This window comes from Leptidea sinapis, chromosome 32, assembly GCF_905404315.1.
Source record: "Leptidea sinapis chromosome 32, ilLepSina1.1, whole genome shotgun sequence".
In the NCBI taxonomy this organism is placed as follows: Eukaryota; Metazoa; Arthropoda; class Insecta; order Lepidoptera; family Pieridae; genus Leptidea; species Leptidea sinapis.
Genome location: NC_066296.1, coordinates 11,821,449 through 11,844,582, shown reverse-complemented (window position 1 = coordinate 11,844,582; position 23,134 = coordinate 11,821,449). Strand labels below are relative to the sequence as shown.

At 36.7% G+C, this 23,134-nt stretch overlaps 1 protein-coding gene across 1 annotated transcript in view; it reads left to right on the top strand.

Moving 5' to 3' along the window:
• The first annotated feature begins 204 nt into the window (after window positions 1-204).
• LOC126974283 (protein maelstrom homolog) overlaps window positions 205-23,134 on the top strand; it is a 29,152-nt gene continuing 6,222 nt past the window's right edge. Inside the window, exons 1-8 of the mRNA XM_050821747.1 lie at window positions 205-469; window positions 3,519-3,720; window positions 8,179-8,325; window positions 10,089-10,319; window positions 12,004-12,167; window positions 13,351-13,494; window positions 20,865-20,930; window positions 22,128-22,209. Coding sequence (XP_050677704.1) covers window positions 341-469; window positions 3,519-3,720; window positions 8,179-8,325; window positions 10,089-10,319; window positions 12,004-12,167; window positions 13,351-13,494; window positions 20,865-20,930; window positions 22,128-22,209 — 1,165 coding nt within the window. The 5' untranslated portion in view covers window positions 205-340. The remainder of the gene's footprint in view (window positions 470-3,518; window positions 3,721-8,178; window positions 8,326-10,088; window positions 10,320-12,003; window positions 12,168-13,350; window positions 13,495-20,864; window positions 20,931-22,127; window positions 22,210-23,134) is intronic.

Below are 23,134 nucleotides of genomic sequence, written 5' to 3'. Positions count from 1 at the left end.
ACAGGCACCAGCGATCCACAACCAAAACTTATGTATCCCCTGTATTTTTAAGTTTTCGCTATAATGTAATTTTGATTGTTGGTGAAAAATAAAAGTTATTATTATTATTATTATATTCTCTTTGTTTGTAGGTCACAGAGTAGCTAGTATAATAATTTAAACTATAGATAAAAGTTCCTCATTTCTAGTTTTTACTTTTTGTCTTTGACCTGCTTTCACCGGTCGACTTGAGTTGTTGAACATGAACAATAAACAGTAAATAATATTTTTTAATATATTCCCTACTTTGAGTGGAACTAATTTTGCCAGTAAGAATTCACAAATTATTATATATTCAAACATGCCTAAGAAAGCAGTTAAAAATGCATTCTACTATTATATGCTAGATTTTAAAGAGCAGCAAAGGAAAGCTGGCCAGGATTTCAAAAATTTAAAAGAAGTTGCTGAAGCTGCGGGGCCTGCATGGAGGGTATGAAAAATTATTTTACTAATTTGAGGTTGCAACTCACTTCATCATCACACATCGCCGCAGCCTTTATTCTCCCCCAGAGTCTAGACTGCGGCATTATTGTTTCCAGTTCACAAAGGATATGTTGCCAAGGCTAATGTGACATTTAAAAAGCCAACTATTCATGTTATAGCCACTTATTTTTGTTTACTTATTGTGATTATATCCTACCTTAACTTGAAAAAGTTGTTTGTCAGATACTTATTATTCCTATTATGAAAAGTTGAAGGCTGTTTTTAACTACAAATTTTTCAGATATAGAGAGGGTATTGAAAAATAAATATTCTGAATAATTGAATGTATAGATTGGGGATTCAATTGAAAAATATTTTTATTGCCTATAACAAGAACACCAATAATACAGCAATACAGCACCCATGATGTAGTTTTGGTACTTTTTCTGAGCATATTATGACAATTGTATGTGTCATGTCATATATTCAGAAGAGCTGAACCTATGAGAAATTCAGATACTGTACTTTTTGAGGATTCCTCACCTGATAGGTTACCAATGGTAGCCTTCTTAATGAGACTTCATCTGTCTGTCAGTTGGCTGGATCTCTTAAACTGTAACAGTTAGCTTAAATTGTGTGTGCCTCCTGCAATTTCTTGGAAGCATTCCTGCCCCGGTCAGCACAAATCCATTGCCAGCAACTGCAAAGATGTCATCTAAACAACATTTCCTTGGTCTGCCTTTTTTTCCTTTTGCATTTAGGACCCTGCTTTTGTGTAATTTCTAGAGTTCCAACTGTTACTGTTAATGCTAGAAATATGACCTGACTATGTCCATGTAATACATACTCAAGAGCATCTATTTCTTTCATTTTCTGGGTGATATAGTTGTTTTGTATCTTGTGTATTTTCTGTAGTTTTAGAATGTTCCTTGCTACTGCATACTACTTAATGGAATATTATACTTATACAAATGCAATATGATTATATAATCTTAATTTGTTACATCCCTATAACTTAAAACCATAACGTAGTAATATTGCATGTGATAGTGGTCTTACTTGGAATATACTATGATTTATTATTATTTATAATAGACTAAACAGTGTTTGCTGATGCATCTATATCATTGGCGGAAGTGCTTTGAATTTTCTAAATATTTGTCCAGTCTATTCTTGATCTGTTTAACAGATTTTTGTTTTATATTTTTATCATATATATTGATTTATATTTTTTTCATATATATTTATTTAAATATATGTTTTTTAAAATTTGGGACATTATAATAATTATTTAGTATTTTTTATGTTTCAATTAGATCACCTCTTTCTCACCTGCTTTTGAGCATTCATAATCTAGTCAAATAATTATTTATTTAGATAACGGAAACATTATTAAATTAATAAAAAAAAATTAAATAAATTTAATTAAAATAATTTTCTAAATATAATACATAACATCATCAGATGTACCATCATTTCTCCTTCTCTTGCATAATTTTTTTTTAATTCTATTGTTCCAAAACAATCATGTTTATTAATGCAAAATGATATGTTTTATATTCTGGCATGAAATGAACAAATATACTCTTATGTACTCTAAAACTGCAACTACATTAACTAAGGAGCTACATTATATAATATATATAGATATATCTCTAGGGATATAACTTTATCACATCTAGTCTGTATGTATGTATGTATGTAAATATCATCTCCCATCATTTGGAGGATTGCACAAAATGCCAGCAAATTATTAATGATAATGTGTAAATAGACTTGACACATGTCTTGATCTAAGTGACAAATGTAATTGTGATGACACTCAGAACTTTTTTGGGTTAATCTATACTAATATTATAAAGCTGCAGTGTTTGTTTGTTTGAACGCGCTAATCTCTGGTACTACAGGTCCGATTTGAATGATTCTTTCAGTGTTGGGTAGTCCATTTATCGAGGAAGGCGATAGGCTATGTTTTTTTTTTCAAGATTAGGGATCCGTAATAAAATTGCTATGTTGTAACACAAGGTGTTTAATCGAAAACATATTTTTGCGTGCGCTGCAAAACTATTGACAATAGAACAAAATGATGTACAGGTACTATATAAAACTATCGCATGAATTATACTTTATATGGCAAAACAACGTTTGCCGGGTAACTAGAGCAGCACAGCATTGTGATGGGTAGGGTGTACTACTTTCCATCAGGTGAACATCTTGCTCATCACTTTCTCTCATAAAAAATAATTTAGTATATGAAAGCTTCTGCGTTGCCCTCATCCGACATATTCCTGCAATCTTGACCAGATCGTCGGTCTATCTTGTGGGTGGCCTACCAACACTGTGTCTTCCCGCCCACTGCCCCAATGGCCATCCGTCTGTCGAACTGTCTGCCTTGCCCACTGCCATTTCAGTTTGCAATATCAATAATTTGGGGTATGTTGGTGACTTTAGTTAGGGCAGCGCAGGATCCATTGTTGTGGAAATCTTTGGGGGAGGCCTCTTTGTCCAGCATCATGATAATATGAAAACTTAATGGGTTCCTATAGATCATTTAGATCTGACATCACATTTTGTGTCTTCACACAGTTGTATTTGATGCTGCTCTGCCTGTAATTACTTGAAGCTTTCTACTATTTCACTGTTTGATACAAACCTTTAATATATAATTCAAAAACTAATAATGAAGTTTTAGAAAAAGTGTATTTTAGTACATTTTACTGAAAATATTTCAAGAAAATATATTGAAATTAAAAAAACTTTGCTGAGACATTATCAACTCATCTCACTCACCCTGATAAAGGACCTCCGGTTCGGAGCTATTTGGTAAGTAGGAACCTATACCAATTGAATGTGAGTGAAGCAGTGTTATATGTGTGTGTAAAACAAATATAGACATTTATTATTTCAATGAAAGTAATATAAATTGTGACAACTAAACATAGTTAGCAGGGTTTTATATTTCTATGGAACTCAATCTATCAAAAATTGAAGTAACATGCTCAAATTAATTCTCTGTAGTGTGAGGACTGCTTTTGATTTTTCTAAAAATTTCACAGGAGGAACCTGTATCCGTCCAAACAAAATACAAACATATAGCAGAAAAAGAAAAACAAAAGAATAATATTACTGCAAGAAAGTACACCTCTACAGGAATACCCCTCGAGTTCATTGAACAACAAAATAAAGAAAGACAAGATGCAGAACAGAGGGAGAGAAAGGATATTATAAATTTTGTTACAGTTAATGCAATAAGTGGAGGTTAGTTAAAAAAAAGTTATTATATTTTAGGTACAAGTGATTGTACGAGCACATAACCCATGCTTATTGAGTAAGATAATAGAAATGTATATAAGAATATCTATATATATTTTCAATACAAGCTGATGCTCGCGACTTGTCCGCATAGATGGGTTTTAAAAAAATTATAAGCAAGTTCAGAATCAAAGATTATCTCATGTCCTATTCCCGTTTCGCTCCTGTTCCCAACATAATATTATATGAATCTTATTTCGAGGAAGATTGCTATGGCAAAGGGAACCTACTATTGGTATAGTTATAGCTCATTGACGTGTTCTATCGCTGTACCAAATTTCATAAAATCGGTTAAGTAGCTCCGGCGTAAAAGCGTTACAAGCAAACTAACATTCACAATATTAGTAGGGATGGACCAAAAAGTCCCAGCCACTTTTCAGGCATTATCTATAAATATATTTAAATGTTAAACATGGCTCTGTCGTAAATCCTACTACTCCACTGTTGAATATCTAAGTGATCGGACAGCCTGGGACTAGATTATGATTATTTTATAGCAATAGCAATGACAGTACAATATTGTATTTTTCATTAAAAAGTCTATCTTTATTTCTATCTTGCTGCATCTCCGTTAGAGATTTTCTTCTTACGTACGCCTTGTTTTTCTATACGTCGATGACCATGCTATTCTATTGCGGTTTGGTAAACATCTCCCACAACCTTTGAGTTACTAACTATATAATTAGGTCACAGCACTATTGCATTCTTTGCACAGGATACCGGCTAGATTATTCGTACCACAACGGCGCCTATTACTGTCGTGAAACAGTACAACAAAATTTTCTACAACACACCAAGTCCCTACGCACACATACACATACACCAAGTCCCTACGCACACATACACATACACCAAGTCACTACGCACACACACACACACACCTGCACATAACCACCACACTAACACCAATTACTTTCTTTATCTAAATAAGTTTTCTTTAATTAATTAAGTTTTATTATAATATATTTATTTTTGGCGGTGACTTGTAGCACAGGTATTCGTTAACTATTTCAAGGACCGGTCTCTCACAATTAAAACAATGTTTAAATATAGATTTTATTAAACTGTGTATACTATGTTTATTGCGGGAAAAAATAAATATATTTTGCATTTGAATTTGAATTGAATTGAAAGGTAAAAAACAATGATTCATGATGTCTTAACGTGGCATAAACTACGAGCTTGTCAAAATTTATTAGTACCTCTAATGGCCGTTCCCAATATTCAGTTTATCTCCGGTTGTGGCCTACTTCAGAAAAAAATCGTAACTATCGTTGACTATTCTGTCCCACTAAACTTATCGACAGTAACTCAATGATATTATAGTATTAAAAAAGGTAGATATGTCACTAGCGCGTCGAAAATCAATCGCCTAAATGGAGTCAATTGGTTCCTTTGGTCGTAGTCGCTCTCTCGATACGAAAACGGTACACACGCGTTTGTTGTTCGCAGAATTGCTTACAATTTGAAATAGGTACGACATTATCAATTTGGCTATGTATTATAATCAATATTATTTTTTTTTTATAAAATCAATGACACATTATCTACCTAATTTCAATGCAGTTTTACTACTTTATAACTTTTACTAAATGAACTCATGTATGAATCGTAATTTAGGCGAAGCAATTAGCAAATTAGAGTTATCTCTTTTTCGTTTGCGATAATTGCATTTACTTTCTTTGACGTGTAATCGTTATGAGTGTGCTATTGCAATGTTAAATTATTCATGTGTGCGTTAGTGTATCATTTTCAAACACCGAATGTTGTCTTTGTCGTAACCTATCTATACTTTTAAATATCATTGCCGTAACTTACCTTATCCGTATACGCTGTCCGTCAATGGGAGGACGTTACCTTACCTTATTATTATTGCTTACCAGCGATAGAAGTTTGTATGAAAATTGCAATTCACGCGTCCCAATATAAGGCGATAAGAATTACTTATCGGGTATATTGGGACAGCTTCAGATTATTGACAGCTAACTACTGACAGTAGAAGGTAGTAATAATTTATCTCTATCTGTAGATAGTATATTGGGAACGGCCGTAAATGCGTATATGAAAAACAGTCCAAACATTGGTGTAGAGTGTAGACTGTAGAGAATTTGAATGATAATGTTTGCAATATCATTTCCTTAAACAAGCGGGGCCTGTTCCTAAAAGCGATAAAATAATAAACACAAGCATTTTAATTAGCATAACATTCCTTTCCAAGTATTATACTTAGCTGTCGATGTTGATAGTAAATTGACACCGGTCTCAATTCCGGCATCAAATTAATGTTATTTAAGGCTGGGGACCGAGCCAACGGTCTTGAGGAATCGAGCGAAGCTAGATTACCTCTCTCGCACAAGGTTGCCATAGTTTTAATTCAGAATTAGAAATATTTTGAATTTATTACAAACATACTACAATTTTCTTTACAAAACCACCAAAACTATGTCATGTTATAAAGTATTGGTGTACAATTAATACATATTCGTACAATTTTTATCTAGATTGAATGGCTCCAACTGTAAAAGTTAGGTGTATTTAAGTGATTTTTATTCGCACTGTCTATAATAAATAGAAATTAAATAAAAAAATGAAAGTTTTTCACATATTCAGTAGATATATAATTATTTTTTGGAAAAAGATAAGCTTTATATGAACCGTCAAGAAATGTTTCCAATTATGCGCTATTTTGGCGATTTCTTGGGATAGCGTCCTTAATGTTCAAACCTATAATGTAATAGAAGCCAAATTAAGTAAAGTGAAATGAATTTATTGCGTGAATAGTGGTCATAGGTCACCGTATGCCAAGTGATCACTGCCAGAATACCAGAGGTATCACAATATAGATAATTTATACGTCTAGATAGTCTCTTGCTGTTAGATAACCGATAAAAACAGGCTACGACTATTAGTTTTGTGTGTGTGACAAGCAACGTCACTACACTACGTCTACACTCGCAATTTTTATGACACTTTGTGTTAGTGTGCGTGAATTGCTCTAAATAGATGTTAGTTCTAAACATTTTTTTTCGACGTTTTCACAGCTGTCATAGTGTATCTACACGTATAAATGATCCATGCATAATAATAGATATATTCATTAAAAAATTAGAATGTTTATGACCTGCCGCGTTATTGTATCCCTTCCTTAATGTTTGCATTGTATAAAGTAAATGATTTTTATGTAGTAATTAGAAAAAAGATTTTTTCTATTGCGGTTTGCATTAGTAAAAGTTCCAATATTGTTTTAAATGTAGTGAATAGTTTAGAAAATATAATGAATAGACATTGGTTTCAAAAAATTAAAGTTACTAATACTAGAATAAGATTTTACTGACATTATATTGGCTATAGCCTTAAATAAATGATATTATTAATATTGTACTCTTTATTATAATTTCATCTTATTCTATACAATATCCGGACGACCGAGCCTTGCTCGGATTTTTAAGAATGTACAAAACTTGATCAAAAAAAAACTAATAGGACATCAGGATTCGAACCGGGGTCTTCTGCTTTCCGGATCACCCAATGTCCCATCTGAGCTATAATAGTCTTGTATATAGTGGCGAAATTTACCTTTGTATTCTAATGTTATTGTAGCTGTTTCTCATTCAAACATGGATAAAACCATTTTTTTAAATTGAAACCTAGCTAGATCGATTTATCACCCCCGAAATCCCCTGCATACTTAATTTTATGAAAATCGTTGGAGCCGTTTCCGAGATTCAGATTATATATACAAGAATTGCTCGTTTAAAGATATTTTTTATACATTTATATATATACTATATTTTAAAAAACAATGTTACAAATATAAATATAAAAAATGGAGTCCCGCCGGCCGCGGCGTTGGTTCACGACAATTCCGCCGGTCGTTAGGGCGACAGACTGAGGAACTTCCGCACGATGCGTGCCGTTCACAAAACAGCTGCATTCTGTAACTGACCCTTATTCCAATTATTAAGTGAGAGCCTCTTGAGATGATAGTCGAGGCTCTTTGCTATAAGACCGCTTACGGAAACGACTATTGGGACAATTATTGTTGAATCAACATTCCACATGTCAGTAACCTCGTGTGCCAGGTCTAGGTACTTCGACAATTTGTCTATTTCAGCTTTCACAAGGCTATCATCACACGGAACGGTGATATCAGCAATAAATGCCCGACGCTCTAACCCACACAATATCAGGCTTATTAGAAATGATAGTTCTGTCCGTGATGATAGATCGGTCCCAGTAGAGCTTAGCACGGCTGTTTACCAGAACTGGCTCCGGAGTATACTTATAATACGGGACTTCAAAATGCACAAGATTGTATCGAAGAGCAAGTTGCTGATGGATAATCCTGGCTACTTGGTTGTTTTATTATTATTATTAAAAATAATTATGAAATCAAACTTTCAGGTGCACAAACTGCTAACATATACGTACTAGATGTAAATTCTATCTGCGAGTTGACGAATGGCGAACACATAATTGGTGAATTTACAATGCTCCGTTTCAATTTAAATGATGGAATCATTGATTTGTATCATGAACTTTTAAACCCAGGTGAGTGATTCATTATAAAAATGTAATCAAGTCACTTGCTAAGTGTTGTTTGATAAAAGTCACTAGATGTCGCCCTAACAAGATTTGTTGTCTTACATGAAATGCCATTAGGCAGTAATGTGTAGACATTACTGTGTGTGTCGGTCTGAAAGGCCCCGTAGCTAGAGAAAGTACTGTGCGAATGAGACGTCTTTACATCTTATGTCATCTCAAAGTGACGAGCGCAGTTGTCGTGCCGCTCAAGATTTTTGGGTTTTTCTAGAATCTTGAGCAGCACTGCATTGTAATGGGCAGGGCGTATCAATTACCATCAGCTGAACGTCCTACTCGTCTCATCCCTTATTTTCTTAAATCTGTCGGTGTTTTTTTGTTTGGTTGGTATAAAGATATTCAGTTAAGTTCTTGGTAATTGTAGTTTCATATTTTGTTTGCTTTCTTCTTTGGGCTTTTTGGGATATTTTACCGAGCTAAACAAATAGGCATTGCTTCACTGAGCCTTCCCAACCAAGTCTTGGGCGCTTTTCGGGATTGTTTGCTCTGCCCTATCTATATATCATAATATAAGAAAGAAATCTTGTTTTCTTTTAATTCCAGTTCGACCTATTATAGTTAATAAATAATTGTATTTGTTGGATGCAATTACTAATTGTGACTTGTGTTTGTGGTAGTGATTACACTAGCGTCATGTACACGAAGTATGCAATATACGATAACTTATATTTAAACAATTAATTATGTATTACTTTTTATGAAATAATTTATATTTTTTTAAACACGATTCATATATTGGATGCAGCACCTTACAAACTAATTTGTTATGTATATTACAGCCATTGTAAAATACTCTATTTAATTGAAAAGAGTGGCCGTTGAGGTTGTTATAATAATATGTTCTTCTCACGAGCACATCTTTTTACGAACATAATATGGTAAATTCAGTAATTTAAAAAAAATATTTGTAGTGACGATTCAAAAGCGCTTAGTTTGACTGTTTTCCAATTACAGGCATTGTGCGGCATTATGCTCAACATTGAGTGTTACAACTACAGCAACGCTTCGCACAATCGAGCACTCGCAAAAGTACTGCTTTCGCGTGATGCGTAGAATATGTAGGATACCAACTCTGTGGCAGAAAATTAACGTGTGTTTTTTTTCTATAAGTTGGCATTGATCCAAATTTAATTTACTATCGGTAGTAATATTGTTTATTGTTTAAAAAAAATTTAAAGCTTTCGTTTCGTCGTAGTTTTTTAGATATAATAAAATACTGCTGATGGTCTTGTTACCAATGCTCTAAATAAATAAAACTAAAACTAATGAAGGTACTAACATTGACTATTTAATTTTATATACCACATTTAAAATATAAATACATTTTCATTTTAGAATTCTAAAGTATACACAAATTTACTGACCAGGTACATATATACTTTTGTCAACATTGCAATGGCTTGATCGAATCATTCAATGAAGCAGACATCATAAAAGTTTTCGTGGAAATGAACATATTTATCAAAATGAATAAGACAACATCTTATTTTCTTATTAGATTGCTAACTCTTTTTTTTTCAACTCTGAACTTAGTACACACGCACTCTGCTGGTGCATTTTAAAATTAATTCATGTTCCAATTAAGCATCAGCACAGTTCGGCATAGTGCGGCACTTTAATTGGACTACTACCTTTTAGCCTAATTGAATAGTTTATTTCACTTTTACTTTGAAAAAAGTTGACTTATATAAACCTAACATTTAACCAAACAGGCTCAATTCCGTTGGGCTATGCGTCAAAAGTAAAGGAAGGATGTCAAGAGTTCAGCCTGAACATGCCAGATGAAACTGAACGCCGGACAAATTATCTTCAAGTGCTGGCCAACATAATTGATTACCTGAAACCTAGAGACCGCGACGAGCAGATGTTGCCACCAATATTTACAATGCCGGAGAAAGTTGACGCTGTCCAGAGCTTCATTGGTGAGATGTGTCGTAGAGCAGGTATGTTTAATATTCCCACATTCTCAAGTTCGATAATTTGGTGAAGTTGTAAAGGAACATACTGGACAATAATCTAAACTTATTAGCTATGCCCTTCATCATCATCATTCCAGCGACATAGCCCAGGTGGTTGTGAAACTGAAGAGGCAGTGGACAGGGCACATAGCTCGACGGACAGGTGGCCGTTGGGGCAGTAAAGTCCTCGAATGGCGACCACGTAAAGGAAAACTTAGTGTTATTAGGCCTCCATCTCAAGATGGACCGACGATCTGGTCGAGATCGCCGGAATAGGTAAGATGAGGACAGCGTAGGACCAATCGTCATGGCGATCGTTGGGGGAGGCCTTTGTCCAGCAGTGGACGTCGTGCGGCTGAGATGATGAAGATGAGCTATTGACTTAATGAGTAGTATAATATTATGATGAATAGTAGTCATAAAGTGCATACAAACACTCCTAGGGACTTATAAGGAATTACATAAATAAAGGGTACAAGTTGCTAAATTGACTGATCCCTCAAGACAGCTGAACAATTCTTAACCATATGCTAAATGTTCAAATGAAACAGAGATTGCAAAAACTAACAAAAAAATTGGAAAGGTTTTGTTTAATTAATTGGAAGTAAATATTTAAGGGACGTTTTAAATATTCAATAATAATAATACAATAATACACTATAAGTCACCACTATCAAATACATTTCAAAATAATTACTTTAACAATTGACAAACAAATTTAATAATTTCGTTAAACAATTTTTACATGCAAATTTTTTTTAGAGACAACAGTATGTGTGAAATATAGTCTGTTAATATTTTAAATGGGGTTGTTGATAGTGTACTCAGATTCGCAGACTAGTGCCGTTGGCTCTCATTCGAGAGGCGCCGCGCGGGTTTAGATCCCTGCGCACCTCTTACCAATATGATTTCGTTTTTTCGAATGCACGTGTCAGTTTATTCGACCCTCTTAAGGTAAGCCAAACACCATGAGGAAACCTACACACACCAGCGGAGATATATAAAGGTTGTGTGTGAAGTTGATCACTCGCACTGGGCTTAAATAACGGCGAACAACCCAGGGTACTTCCACACAAAATTGGCGCTCAGTAGGCGTCAAGTTGCAGAAATATAACCTCACATATATTATCTACTAAGGTGTACTATTGTGGGGCGATGTATATGCTTTTACAAGAAGATCCTAGATAATGTTCAAAACAAATGTATTACGAAATTCAAAAGAATTGTTAAAAACATTTGTGTGGAAAAGTTTACTATAACATAAAAGACTTTCGTAATGCTACCACAGATGGGACCGCCCTCAGGCTATTAAATAATAAGTTTTATTGTTCGATATTACATTGTAACCATATCTATACTTCTATACTAATAGTATAAAGAGGAAAGATTTGATTGTTTGTTTGTATTGAATAGGCTCCGTAACTACTGAACCGATTTGAATAATTCTTTAACTGTTGGGAAGCTACATTATGCCCGAGTGTTATAGGGTACATTACATTTTCAAAAAAAATTGGGATCCCTACTTAAAGTCCAATAATGTAACCCAAGATGTAACCCAGGTCTGAGGCATACTTTTTCTAAAGGGTGGCAGTTTTTCACTTTCAATAAGCGATATCATATCCTATTTTGTATAAAGATATTTGAATTTATTGTCGTTGTTCAATTTCAGGGGAAGATGAAACTCTGTTTCGGATCTACAATCTACACTATTTATTATTCAGCCTCATAAATCAAATAAAGTCCCAACCTGACGAGGGGTTCCCGAAGGAATCACTGGCCTTGACATACCTTAGAAATGACTTGTTTCGGTACACACTGAACATAGGGTGTGAGGTAAGTGGAAACTTTATTTATTTACACAGAGGAAAATCAGCCATCAAAAATGAAACTGCCTTAATACAACTCTAATAATAGTTTTCACAGAACAACCCACTTGAACCATTTTCAATTTAAGCTTATTTAGGAAAATCTATTCATACTTATTATGTGCCTCCTTTTCAAAAGTACGTGACGAAAGAAATAAAAAAACAGAAATGGCAATAACATGTTTACACAAATACATACCTTTTCTTAAAATAATATCAGTTGAGAATAACTAATAATTAGTATGTTTATATTTATTATATTAAGTCATATTATAATTTATAATAATTATATTAAGTCATTGTGTTTAGTGCTAAGCTGACAGTAAACTTGATTATGCGTGTAATTGGGAAACAAAATAAATCTATTTTTAACCGACTTCAAAAAAGGAGGAGGTTCTCAATTCGACGGTATGTTTTTCACGGTTCACCAAGTCGAAAGTTTTGAGATAACAAATGTCTTAAATTTGTAATTATATGTGGACGACAAATTTACGAATAACTCAATATCGTGCAAACCGATTTCAATGATTCTTTTTTATTGGAAAGAAGATCTACGAAGACTTCAAAGGTAGTTTGGTGACAATTTGGTTGGGTTCTGGTTATGGGATCCATGACAAAGTAAGGGAACTCGATTAATCGATTCCTAAAATAACAATAACCGTTACTAGAATTAGATTAATTAATGAGATTGTATAAAAATACGCAATTATTTTCATACTTTTTAGTGCATATTATATCTATTGTTTTGGAATAATAGTGTTTTTGAAGTCGGTTGTTTTTTTGTTATTTTTTTTTATTAAACCTCTTTAATATGCGCATACTACTTAAGCAAACAATTACGGAATAAAAGTCGGAGAAGATATCACGTTTACCCAGTTATTATAGAGATACAGATATCGCCTAATTGATACAATATACTCGAAATTGCCAGAACACGTATATTTCTTTACGATTTTGATGACGTTGTTACACGCGCGTGCGGTCGCTCGCTCAGTCAGCGTCTTACTGAACGCTGAGTTGTTATATCTACGTTTGACCGATGTCAGCGCTGACCGAAATGCAGCCTTAATTATGGCAAATATTTGTACTCGTATGCTTAAAAGAGTTACTAAGGTTGTTCTTAAAGTATAAAGATTGTTTATTTTTCACAGCACCATAACTCATTAGACAAAACTCCTGATTGCACCTCGTCCCGAGTCAAACGTTGGGCTTACATGGTGATGGACAGCTGTTGCCCCGTGCTGGGAGTGGACATGAAGCCGGGAAAACATCTACCGGCAGACTACGATATAGAAGTAAGTTAAATTGTGCTCATCAAGTGAGCAATGTAAATGTGCAAATTGTACGCTATGGTGCTAGGGTTGTTATAAAACCATAAACTTAGTTCACTAGCGTAATAGACGGACCCTGTGTGAAAGTGAGATAACTATCCTTACACAAAAATCTAAGTGCGAGAAAGAGAGGGAATAGAGGGGCCATGAAACCTTTTTTGAATAATTTAGTGTCCAATAGTCTCCAGTCAAATTGGACCGCATTTGGATTTTAGTGTTTTTATCGTAATTAAGCAACATTCCAAATAAAGAAACATTTCACAGGTAAATACTGATCTATACTGCTCTTGTATTCGTACAATATTTTGTATTACATTTAATATACGCAGTAATCACTCTATTTTCTTTAGATTATATTAATTTATAAAATATATGTGTTAGAAAATAAAATATTTGTCAAAGGGATCGACCAAAATCTAAATACTACACACTTCACTAACTCGCTAACATATCTGTCAATCAAGCACACACCCGGCACACCTGGCGCACTACTCTCAACGAGCTACTCAGCTGCTGCACCTTCTGCAATCATTCTGTTGTTGATATCGAACATTTCATATTTATATGGGACTAGATTGTGATTATTTTACAGCGATAGAAATGACTGTACAATATTGTATATTTTTATTGAAAAGAGCGCAAAAAAAAGAATTCTGGGAGAGTTTCTTGCGCCGCTTCTTCTCTCTCAGAGCGCCATTGGTTTCCGAAGCGGGAGTAGTATCTAATAGCATAAGAAATGACATCAAAAAGAATTCTAAAGGAATCAATATTGAGAAAATAAATGCCTTTTATGCCTTTATTTTTTTTTTTTTTTATGGAATAGGAGGACAAACGAGCGTACGGGTCACCTGGTGTTAAGTGATCACCGCCGCCCACATTCTCTTGCAACACCAGAGGAATCACAAGAGCGTTGCCGGCCTTTAAGGAAGGTGTACGCGCTTTTTTTGAAGGTACCCATGTCGTATCGTCCCCGAAACACCGCACAAGGAAGCTCATTCCACAGCTTTGTAGTACGAGGGAGAAAGCTTCTTGAAAACCGCACTGTGGAGGACCGCCACACATCCAGATGGTGGGGATGATATCCTAACTTGTGGCGTGTCGTGCGATGGTGAAATTCGGCGGCAGGAATCAGGTTAAACAGCTCTTCGGAACACTCCCCGTGATAAATGCGGTAGAAGACACACAATGAAGCGACGTCTCTACGCAACGCCAAGTGATCCAGCCGTTCACAGAGCACTGAGTCCCCGACAATTCGAGCTGCTCTACGTTGCACGCGGTCAAATGGATCGAGCAGATACTGGGGTGCACCAGACCAGAGATGACAGCAATACTCCATGTGTGGCCGGACCTGCGCTTTGTAGAGCGCTAGAATGTGGGCCGGCTTGAAGTATTGCCGTGCTCTATTGATGACGCCCAGCTTCTTCGAAGCCAATTTGGCTTTGCCCTCCAGATGGCCACGGAATTGGCAATCGCTCGAGATTTCGAGACCCAGTATTCCGATACTAGGCGCGGCTTTAAGAGAAGTGTTCTCGAAGAGCGGTGATACGACAAATGGGGTTTTTTTAGTGGTAAACTCGCAAACTTGAGTCTTCTGGGGGTTAAATTGGACAAGGTTCAATTTACCCCATTCCGCGACCTTCTCGAGAGAGGACTCGATAGAAGACACAAGTTTCTCCCGGCACTGGTCGACGATTTCCCGAGAGAGACCTGCATGGCCCGTGTATACGGCATCACCAGTGCTGTCATCTGCATACCAATGCATGTTGGAGGTGTCCAACATATCATTGATATGCAGAAGAAACAGCGTAGGAGATAGCACACAGCCTTGGGGCACTCCAGCATTCACGGGCTTCGGGTTCGAGCAATATCCGTCGACAACGACCTGTATGCTACGCCCAGTGAGGAAGCTGGAGGTCCACTTGCACAAGCTCTCGGGAAGCCCAAATGATGGAAGTTTTGAGAGGAGCGCCTTGTGCCATACACGATCAAAGGCCTTCGCTATATCCAGGCTAACTGCCAGGCCTTCCCCCTTGCTTTCAATAGCCGACGCCCATCTATGTGTTAGGTATACCAGAAGATCACCTGCCGACCGTCCATGGCGAAAGCCGTACTGTCGGTCGTTGATCAACTGGTGACCCTCTAGGTATACTAAAAGCTGGTGGCTAATTATGCTCTCCATGATTTTGGAGAGCAGGGAGGTGATAGCAATAGGCCTGTAGTTCGCCGGATCCGAACTGTCTCCTTTTTTTGGATCGGATGGACAAGGGCTGACTTCCATGAGTCAGGGACTACGCCTTTGGAATAAGAGTGCCGGAATAAACGCGTTAGCACCGGCGTCAACTCAGGGGCACACGTTCTAAGCACGATTGGAGAAATGCCATCCGGCCCGCTCGACTTCCTGACGTCCAACGAAAACAGAGCTCGCCTAACAGTTTTCTGTCTGAACTGTACTTCAGGCATAGCTCTGACACCGCGGAATGGTCGGCCGTGTTTTTCCGTTGTCGTCAAGAGTCGAGTTGGAGGCGAAAAGAGCGCACAGGAGCTCGGCTTTCTCTTTTGCCGTATGGGCCAGGGTGTCATTCCTCATGTGCAACGGCGGCAAGGACGGCTGGTTGAAGTTACCAAGAGCAGCTTTCGACAACGACCAGAACTTGCGTGTTCCGGTCGGGTAACTGGAAAGCTGCTCGCCGATTTTGACGACGTGCTTAGACTTCGCACGGGCGATTTGCCGCTTAAAAAATCTGGAGGCACGGTTATATTTCCTCTTAAGAACTTTGCAGTTCGGATCCTTTGTGCCCAGCGCCGCAACCCAAGTTCGATACGCCTGTTTTTTGCAGTCAGATGCTGCTTTAACTGACGCATCGAACCAGGGCTGTGATCTGCCACCGATCGGTACTACAGAGCTTGGTATAAAAATATCCATGCCCTGCAGTATCACATCGCCTACTGCAATGGCGCAGGCACTAGGATCATCCGAAGGGAAACAAACCTTGCCCCAAGGGTAGGATGCAAAAAAGGAACGCATCCTATCCCAATCTGCTGACTTGTAGTGCCAAACGCTGCGGGTCGCTGGTGGTCTGCGACGTTGGCGTCGGATAGGCACTACACTCCTGACCAGGCAATGGTCGGACGTTCCGAGAGGGGCGTTGACAAAGACCTGGTAACCATCGGGATGTGTAGTCAGCAGAAGATCTAATAAGGACGGCATGTGGCTATCCACATCCGGGAGCCGCGTTGGCGACTCAACCAATTGGGACAGACCATACGCCAATGCAAAATTATGCACAGATCGCCCTGCGTAGTCTGTGGTACGTGATCCAAGCCATTCGGCATTGTGCCCGTTGAAATCACCCAAGACCACGATTTCAGCTGAGGGGATCTGTGCAAGCACGACGTCAATTGCTGCTTGAACGCAGCCCATGAGATGATCGGTTTCTGCGTTACCACTATGGGACCTGTAGACACACGCATAGATACGGACGCGGTCGTCTAAATCTACGCGGAGCCAGAGAGTAGACAGGTCCCTACCCTCAAAATTGCCGAGACGGCGACAGCAGATATCCTCCCTAACGTACACACATACCCCGGCATGAGGCAAAAAGTTGTGCTCAATTTTGTACCCGGGGTACGTTAAATATGACGTATCGCTAGGTCGAGATATCTGCGTCTCCGTAAGGAAACACAAGGCCGGCTGCGCCGTCTCAAGGTGGTGGTGGACGGCGATCAAATTGGAGTGAATTCCCCTGATATTGCAAAAGTCCACGTTGAGCGTGGAGCGGGGTGCCGTGGTGTTACTGCCTCGTTTGTCCTCGGTCATGCGCGGTTCTGTGCCCACCCCAGAATACGAAGGGCGGCCCGAGCGAGAGTGCTCGGGGAGGGATTCTCCGGCTCTGGTAGAGCTGGTACCCTCCTGGGGTAATATCTTTTTACGGACCGCTCTCATAATTTGTGTGGGGGGGCGCGGGAAGGGATGGCCTCCGGTCCTCGACACTAACCTATGCGAAACATAGCGGCACTAGGCCGCTACTTCACGCCGGTATTCTGTGCGAGTGTGGTAATTAACCCGGACGAGTCTGGCCCGATTGTGCTGACGTCATAAGACGGCAGCGTGACTCTCCCACTTCTAAAAAGCCCTTAGTCGCCTCTTACGACACCCATGGGCCTGGGACTCCCCTATTCTTTTTACGCCCCGGAGAAAGTACAGGACAAAATGCCTTATGCCTTTTATGCGAGTGCTTTTTATGTGAGTGCCAAAACTTTATGCCTTTTATGTGAGTGCTTTTCGTTTGACAGATTGATTCTTGTCAGTGAAATAGTGCAAAATCAACTGACAGTGCAAGATCCCTCCCGCCGCCTGAGTGATAAAAAATAGATCCTATTACGTGCCTCTATATAAATTAATCAAAAATACAGTTGGGAAATTATAATAAACCGAATAAACATACTCAAGACTTGACCTTAAGGTCTAGATACCAGGGCATAAACTCCAAAAAATAATGAAAATTTTAAATTTAGTCCCGCCGTAATGAGGAGTGTGCGTTGTCTATTACGCTAGTATACTAAGTTTATGCGTAAAACGTTCCATTGTTCAGTCACAGGTTGACGGACTGCGACGGTGGGGTTGATACCATTCCGCTATTCCACGCAGAACATACAAACTTAAACGCCTTCACCAAAGATACTTAAAAAAGTGTGTGTGTACCTACTTATGTATGCACGCAAGAAAGCAAAAATCCATAAAATTATTTATTCCCCCTGCTATTCTACGTTTGTAGAAAGGACAATTTTATAAAAATCTTTCAAAGATGGCCTTGACAATTAATTATTAAATAACGAATACGGCTGTATGGGCTTGAACCCTTTGCCTGTCCTAATAATGGACGAAGAAACAATAGTAGATTGTTAACCGAGGGTCGAAAGAATCAATTCCCGAGGTATTTAAACTGGGCTAGGCCGAGTAGGAATTGATTCTTTTACCCGTGTTTTTTTTTTATAAATTTATTTAATCATAAATATATGCACAGTTGGTACTTAAATTTTACATCTCGCCAAACTGTTGCAACAGTTTGTTGGCGAGTTTACACTCTTAGACAATATTATACTATTGTGCATCTATAATAAATTATACCTAATTTGTTCGTTATATACACTATTACTAATACACATATAACATTACACATATATCATTACTTAGTTACCAATTCATAATATTCCTAAAAACATATTAAAATCTTACCTGTATACATATAACTAAACTATACTACTTTAAATATTAAGGCTTATGTGGAGACGTTAAGAAAGTGCTCTTTTAATTTTTTCTCAAGTACTACTTTACAGTCTTTTTTATCCTCTCTTAACCATTCTATACTATTAAAAATATTTGGCACAACATATTGCCTTGATCTTTCCCCATAGTAGTTACATGTTTTTGGTATTATATATATATTCCTGATATTTTTTCTCAAATTGTGCCTCAGATTAACAGGGTTTTTAAATCTATTTGAGTAATAATTTTCTTTTGCTATTAAATAGTTTACTTTGTTAGTTACTGGCAGTATTTTTAAGTCTTTAAATATATTGTCATAATTTTTTCCGTATTTTTCCTTTTCCTTGCTTCCACTTATTAGTTTTAATAGTCTAATTTGATTTTTTTCAATCTCGTTTAAGTAAGTCTTAAACGTTTTACCGTAAATATTTAGACCATAGCTTAAGACTGAATCAGCTAGTGCATAATATACTACCAGTTTTGTATGTTTGTTCAGCACGGGCTCGAGGTAAACACTGTACTGTACTTTTCATTTCGAATATGAGGAAAACGAAACTAGTTGTTATGTGTATAATATGTAATAATATTAGTAGTATCTATTTAAAATTAATTTGTCATATTAGGACAATTTATGTCAACTTTTTGAATTTTAAATATGGAACTCACCGCGTAATTGTTGCGGCTTATTCCGCTCAAAGAAGTTTGCGCTAAGTTCACACTGGCTGTTTAGAAAGTCACATGGACGCAGAATTTTTTTAATTCGTTTTTTTACGTAAAACTCTTGACAGCTGACAGCAGTTCTATTTTTAAAGTTCATTCCGGCCCTTAGGTGGGAAGTAATTTGTATGAGTTTATCCCTCTCTATGGAGGGAAGCAGCATTTTCCACCCAATAATCAGATCAAAACAACATTACTTTCCGAGTATGAGAAATGAAAAAAAAAACGATTGTCGCAAACGTCAGAAAATTTTAGGAACCAACTTCAACCTGTTACTTTTGTGTTACGATGATGCGCGCGCATCTTAAAATTTCGCTCTCATATTTTTTTCATAACGCGCCTAAAGAAGCATAACTTCAAAAATGCAATGTCTCATTTGCTTAAAATTAATAATCATTCATCTTCATAATTTTGGTTAATTGGTTTAATAATATACTTAGTATAAACTTTTTAAACTAAAACCATTTTATAGTATAGTAGTATATATATATATATATATATATATATACATATAATATATATATATATATATATATATACACATAATATATATATATATATATATATTATGTGTCATAAATACAATGGGTCAAATTCCTTTATTCTGTTGGCTAACATTCACGTCTCGTCGCTACATACGCTACCGAGCGAACCGGTACAACTGGAAACAGCGGGAGCAGTAATTGGCTCACTGGATGTATTTATTACGCATAATATGATTATAGTAGGCCTATTAAACAGTAGGTAAACTATTTTTTGTAGTAGGAAAAAAATTAAATATATTTTTTTTACATTTAAAATATTTAAGGTTATTCAAAATGTACCTATACTTATTTTGGATTATATAAACACGGTCACAGTTCTCTGGAATTGATTGTTCTGCAATCGGTCACCAAGACCATAGCGGATTTGTTGAAGGGAAGTATGACGTAAGAGTGGAGCGGCCAATGCTGCGCCTCCTCCATATATCTCTGTAATAAGTACATTAGAACGCTGTTCAGGACGGTCTTTGTGTTTCGCCCGGTACCGCCCGATCGCTGATTTAACAGTCGGTATTTTAAGATATTCGTGGATCTCAGTTCATTTTGTAAACCATGGTGCATTGACTATTCAAACCCTAATTCTATAAAAAACCCTTCAAATTTGAATGCCCAGACCTTACGTCATAGGACCGCAAATTATAATGATGTTTTTCACTAATCGCTCGCCCGGACTTCATTCAGGCAGAATTTGAAAGTATAAGTGTATGTAAAAAATGTAGCGCGTGTATATAAATGTATTATATTTGTATAATTTTAATTATTAATTTTGTAAGTGTACATGTTAGTTCACAATAGTAATGATTTTTCAGAGTATATTGACTTACAAAGAAGAGAAGAAGAGGAAAGCCAAATCTACAGTAGCTGCAAGTTGCAATGTAAGTGTTATAATGGTGATTTACCTACGTACTAAAATCAATAAATATCTATGGATTAAGGTCAAAGAATAGACGTTTCAACACTTTGGATTGCTCTCTATATCTATTCATAGTAATGCAACAGATACACTCAAACGTACAGCCAGAGGGCCTACTATGAACTGTTATTGCGATTCAATTGACGACCTTGAATAAACTGCTTTTCTATATTACCCCACGACGTCATTTGAGCTATCGAATTTAGGTTGAAGTCAAATTAAGTAGGAAATTGAATCACTAACTGTTTTAGTTCGTTCATTCATCCGTACCATGAGGTGGTAGTATTTCAACCTAAACTGCTTTCTTAGCGGGAAGTGAATCGTTTTGTTAATAACTTTTAAAAAATAGTGACTGTAGTGATAAAACTTTTATAACGAATAAAAAAAGCCACTGCAGCTTATCTCGTCTTATTTTATGAAAGGGTTTAACCCACCCCAGATCGTTGCTACAAGTAATGACATTTATAAAACATGTAATAGATTAGATTACTTCAGTGTTGTATTTATTCTTTGTCGTGTAAAATAATTAAAAAACGTTGCTGTGTTGCGTCGGGGAAAAAATCTAGTATTGTATGTTAAATATCAAAAGAAGTGAGAGAGCAAAACGTAGCCTACTTCAAGCAAATCTATACTAATACGTAAAGCAAAAACGTTGTATCCCTTTTAAAAAAAATGTGCAAGCCGATGAACAGGAAATTTATCACAGTTAAAGTTTATATTGAGAAGAAGTGCATATAGATATTTTTAATATAACATGCCTTGTAAATAAATAAATAAAAATAAATATTACACTCACTACTGCATGAAACCTACCTAGCCTGCGGCCATTTACATTTTTCCCGCCCACCCATTTCATTCATGCTATCTGCGAAGGGCGCGCGAGTTACGGGCGGGGCGCGACAAACAATTTAAATTTTAAATTATTAAATATAAATATAAAATTTCAGGGGTTCTCAAGATTTTTTAAACCATTTAGTAAAATGTTTTTTTTTAACTGTAGCATTTAATCTAAGGAGTTTTGATTTTATTTTAATTGGTGTCTCCGCATTCAACTTCATGTCCGAGTCAATCGTACAGGGTTTATCACAGTGTATATGTTTAACTCACAAAGTACCTTCTTTGATGTTTCAGTTTTAATAATGAACAATTTCTCGTTTAGATTCAAGACATGGACTCAAGCGTATCAATGTCCACCAACACATCAGTTGCGTCAAATCGCTCTTACGGAGCAGCTTGTAATGGTAAGCTAATTTTTATTGGTATATTTTCATGGAATAGACGCATCGAATTAAACCTTTGTGGCAGTTTCTGAATACTTACCTTAGTAGATAATTTATTTAGTATGGATTACTGTCCCAATAGACATATTGGAAAGGTATTAAGTACTTTTTTGAATAATATCCCACTGCACACACTGTGTAGAACTAATTATGCAGGGCGTATGGGCTCCAGACATACTTAACACAATATATTTATATGATGGGGCAAGGCCGGTCACGTGGTCAGGATCCTCGTTGTTATTCATTGTTGTGAGCGTTTAACACGACAGCAAGTAAAACACAATCTCTTTCAAACGTCTCACTTCACAGCTAAAACACTATTACGTAATAAGAACGTGGTGTACTCGGCATGCGCGTACGACACAACCGCCTCGTTCCAAAGTTCTTCACTGACTGCCTTAGTGCGTGCTCGCCCAGCCGCTGTCGCAGACACTCTCACTGCACGCCGATTACACCCGAGTCAAGACGAATACCGAATCATGCTCGTACTCGCTTGGCTCGACGTTCTTGAGTACGATATATATATAATATGCACTAGACTCGAAAACAAACTTTAATATTAACCATACAGACGCTTGCACCTACCGGGAATGGAAATCTGGACTCCTAGCTCAGAAGTGAGGATCACTAGCCACTGAGCTATATGAGTCGTCTTGAGTACTTTAATGTTGCTTATTGCGTCAGTCACCAACACTTCTAACTAACAACACATGGACGGATCAAAGAGGATGTAAATACTACGTAATAAGAGGCGGGACTGCCTAAGTAAAAATTGAAATTTAGTTTACTATGAAACGTGCAGTCATTTGACATGAGTTTGAAATAGTAGTAATTACAGTATGGCGATTGGCGACGTTTTAAACAAACTATCTCCGTTTTATACAAG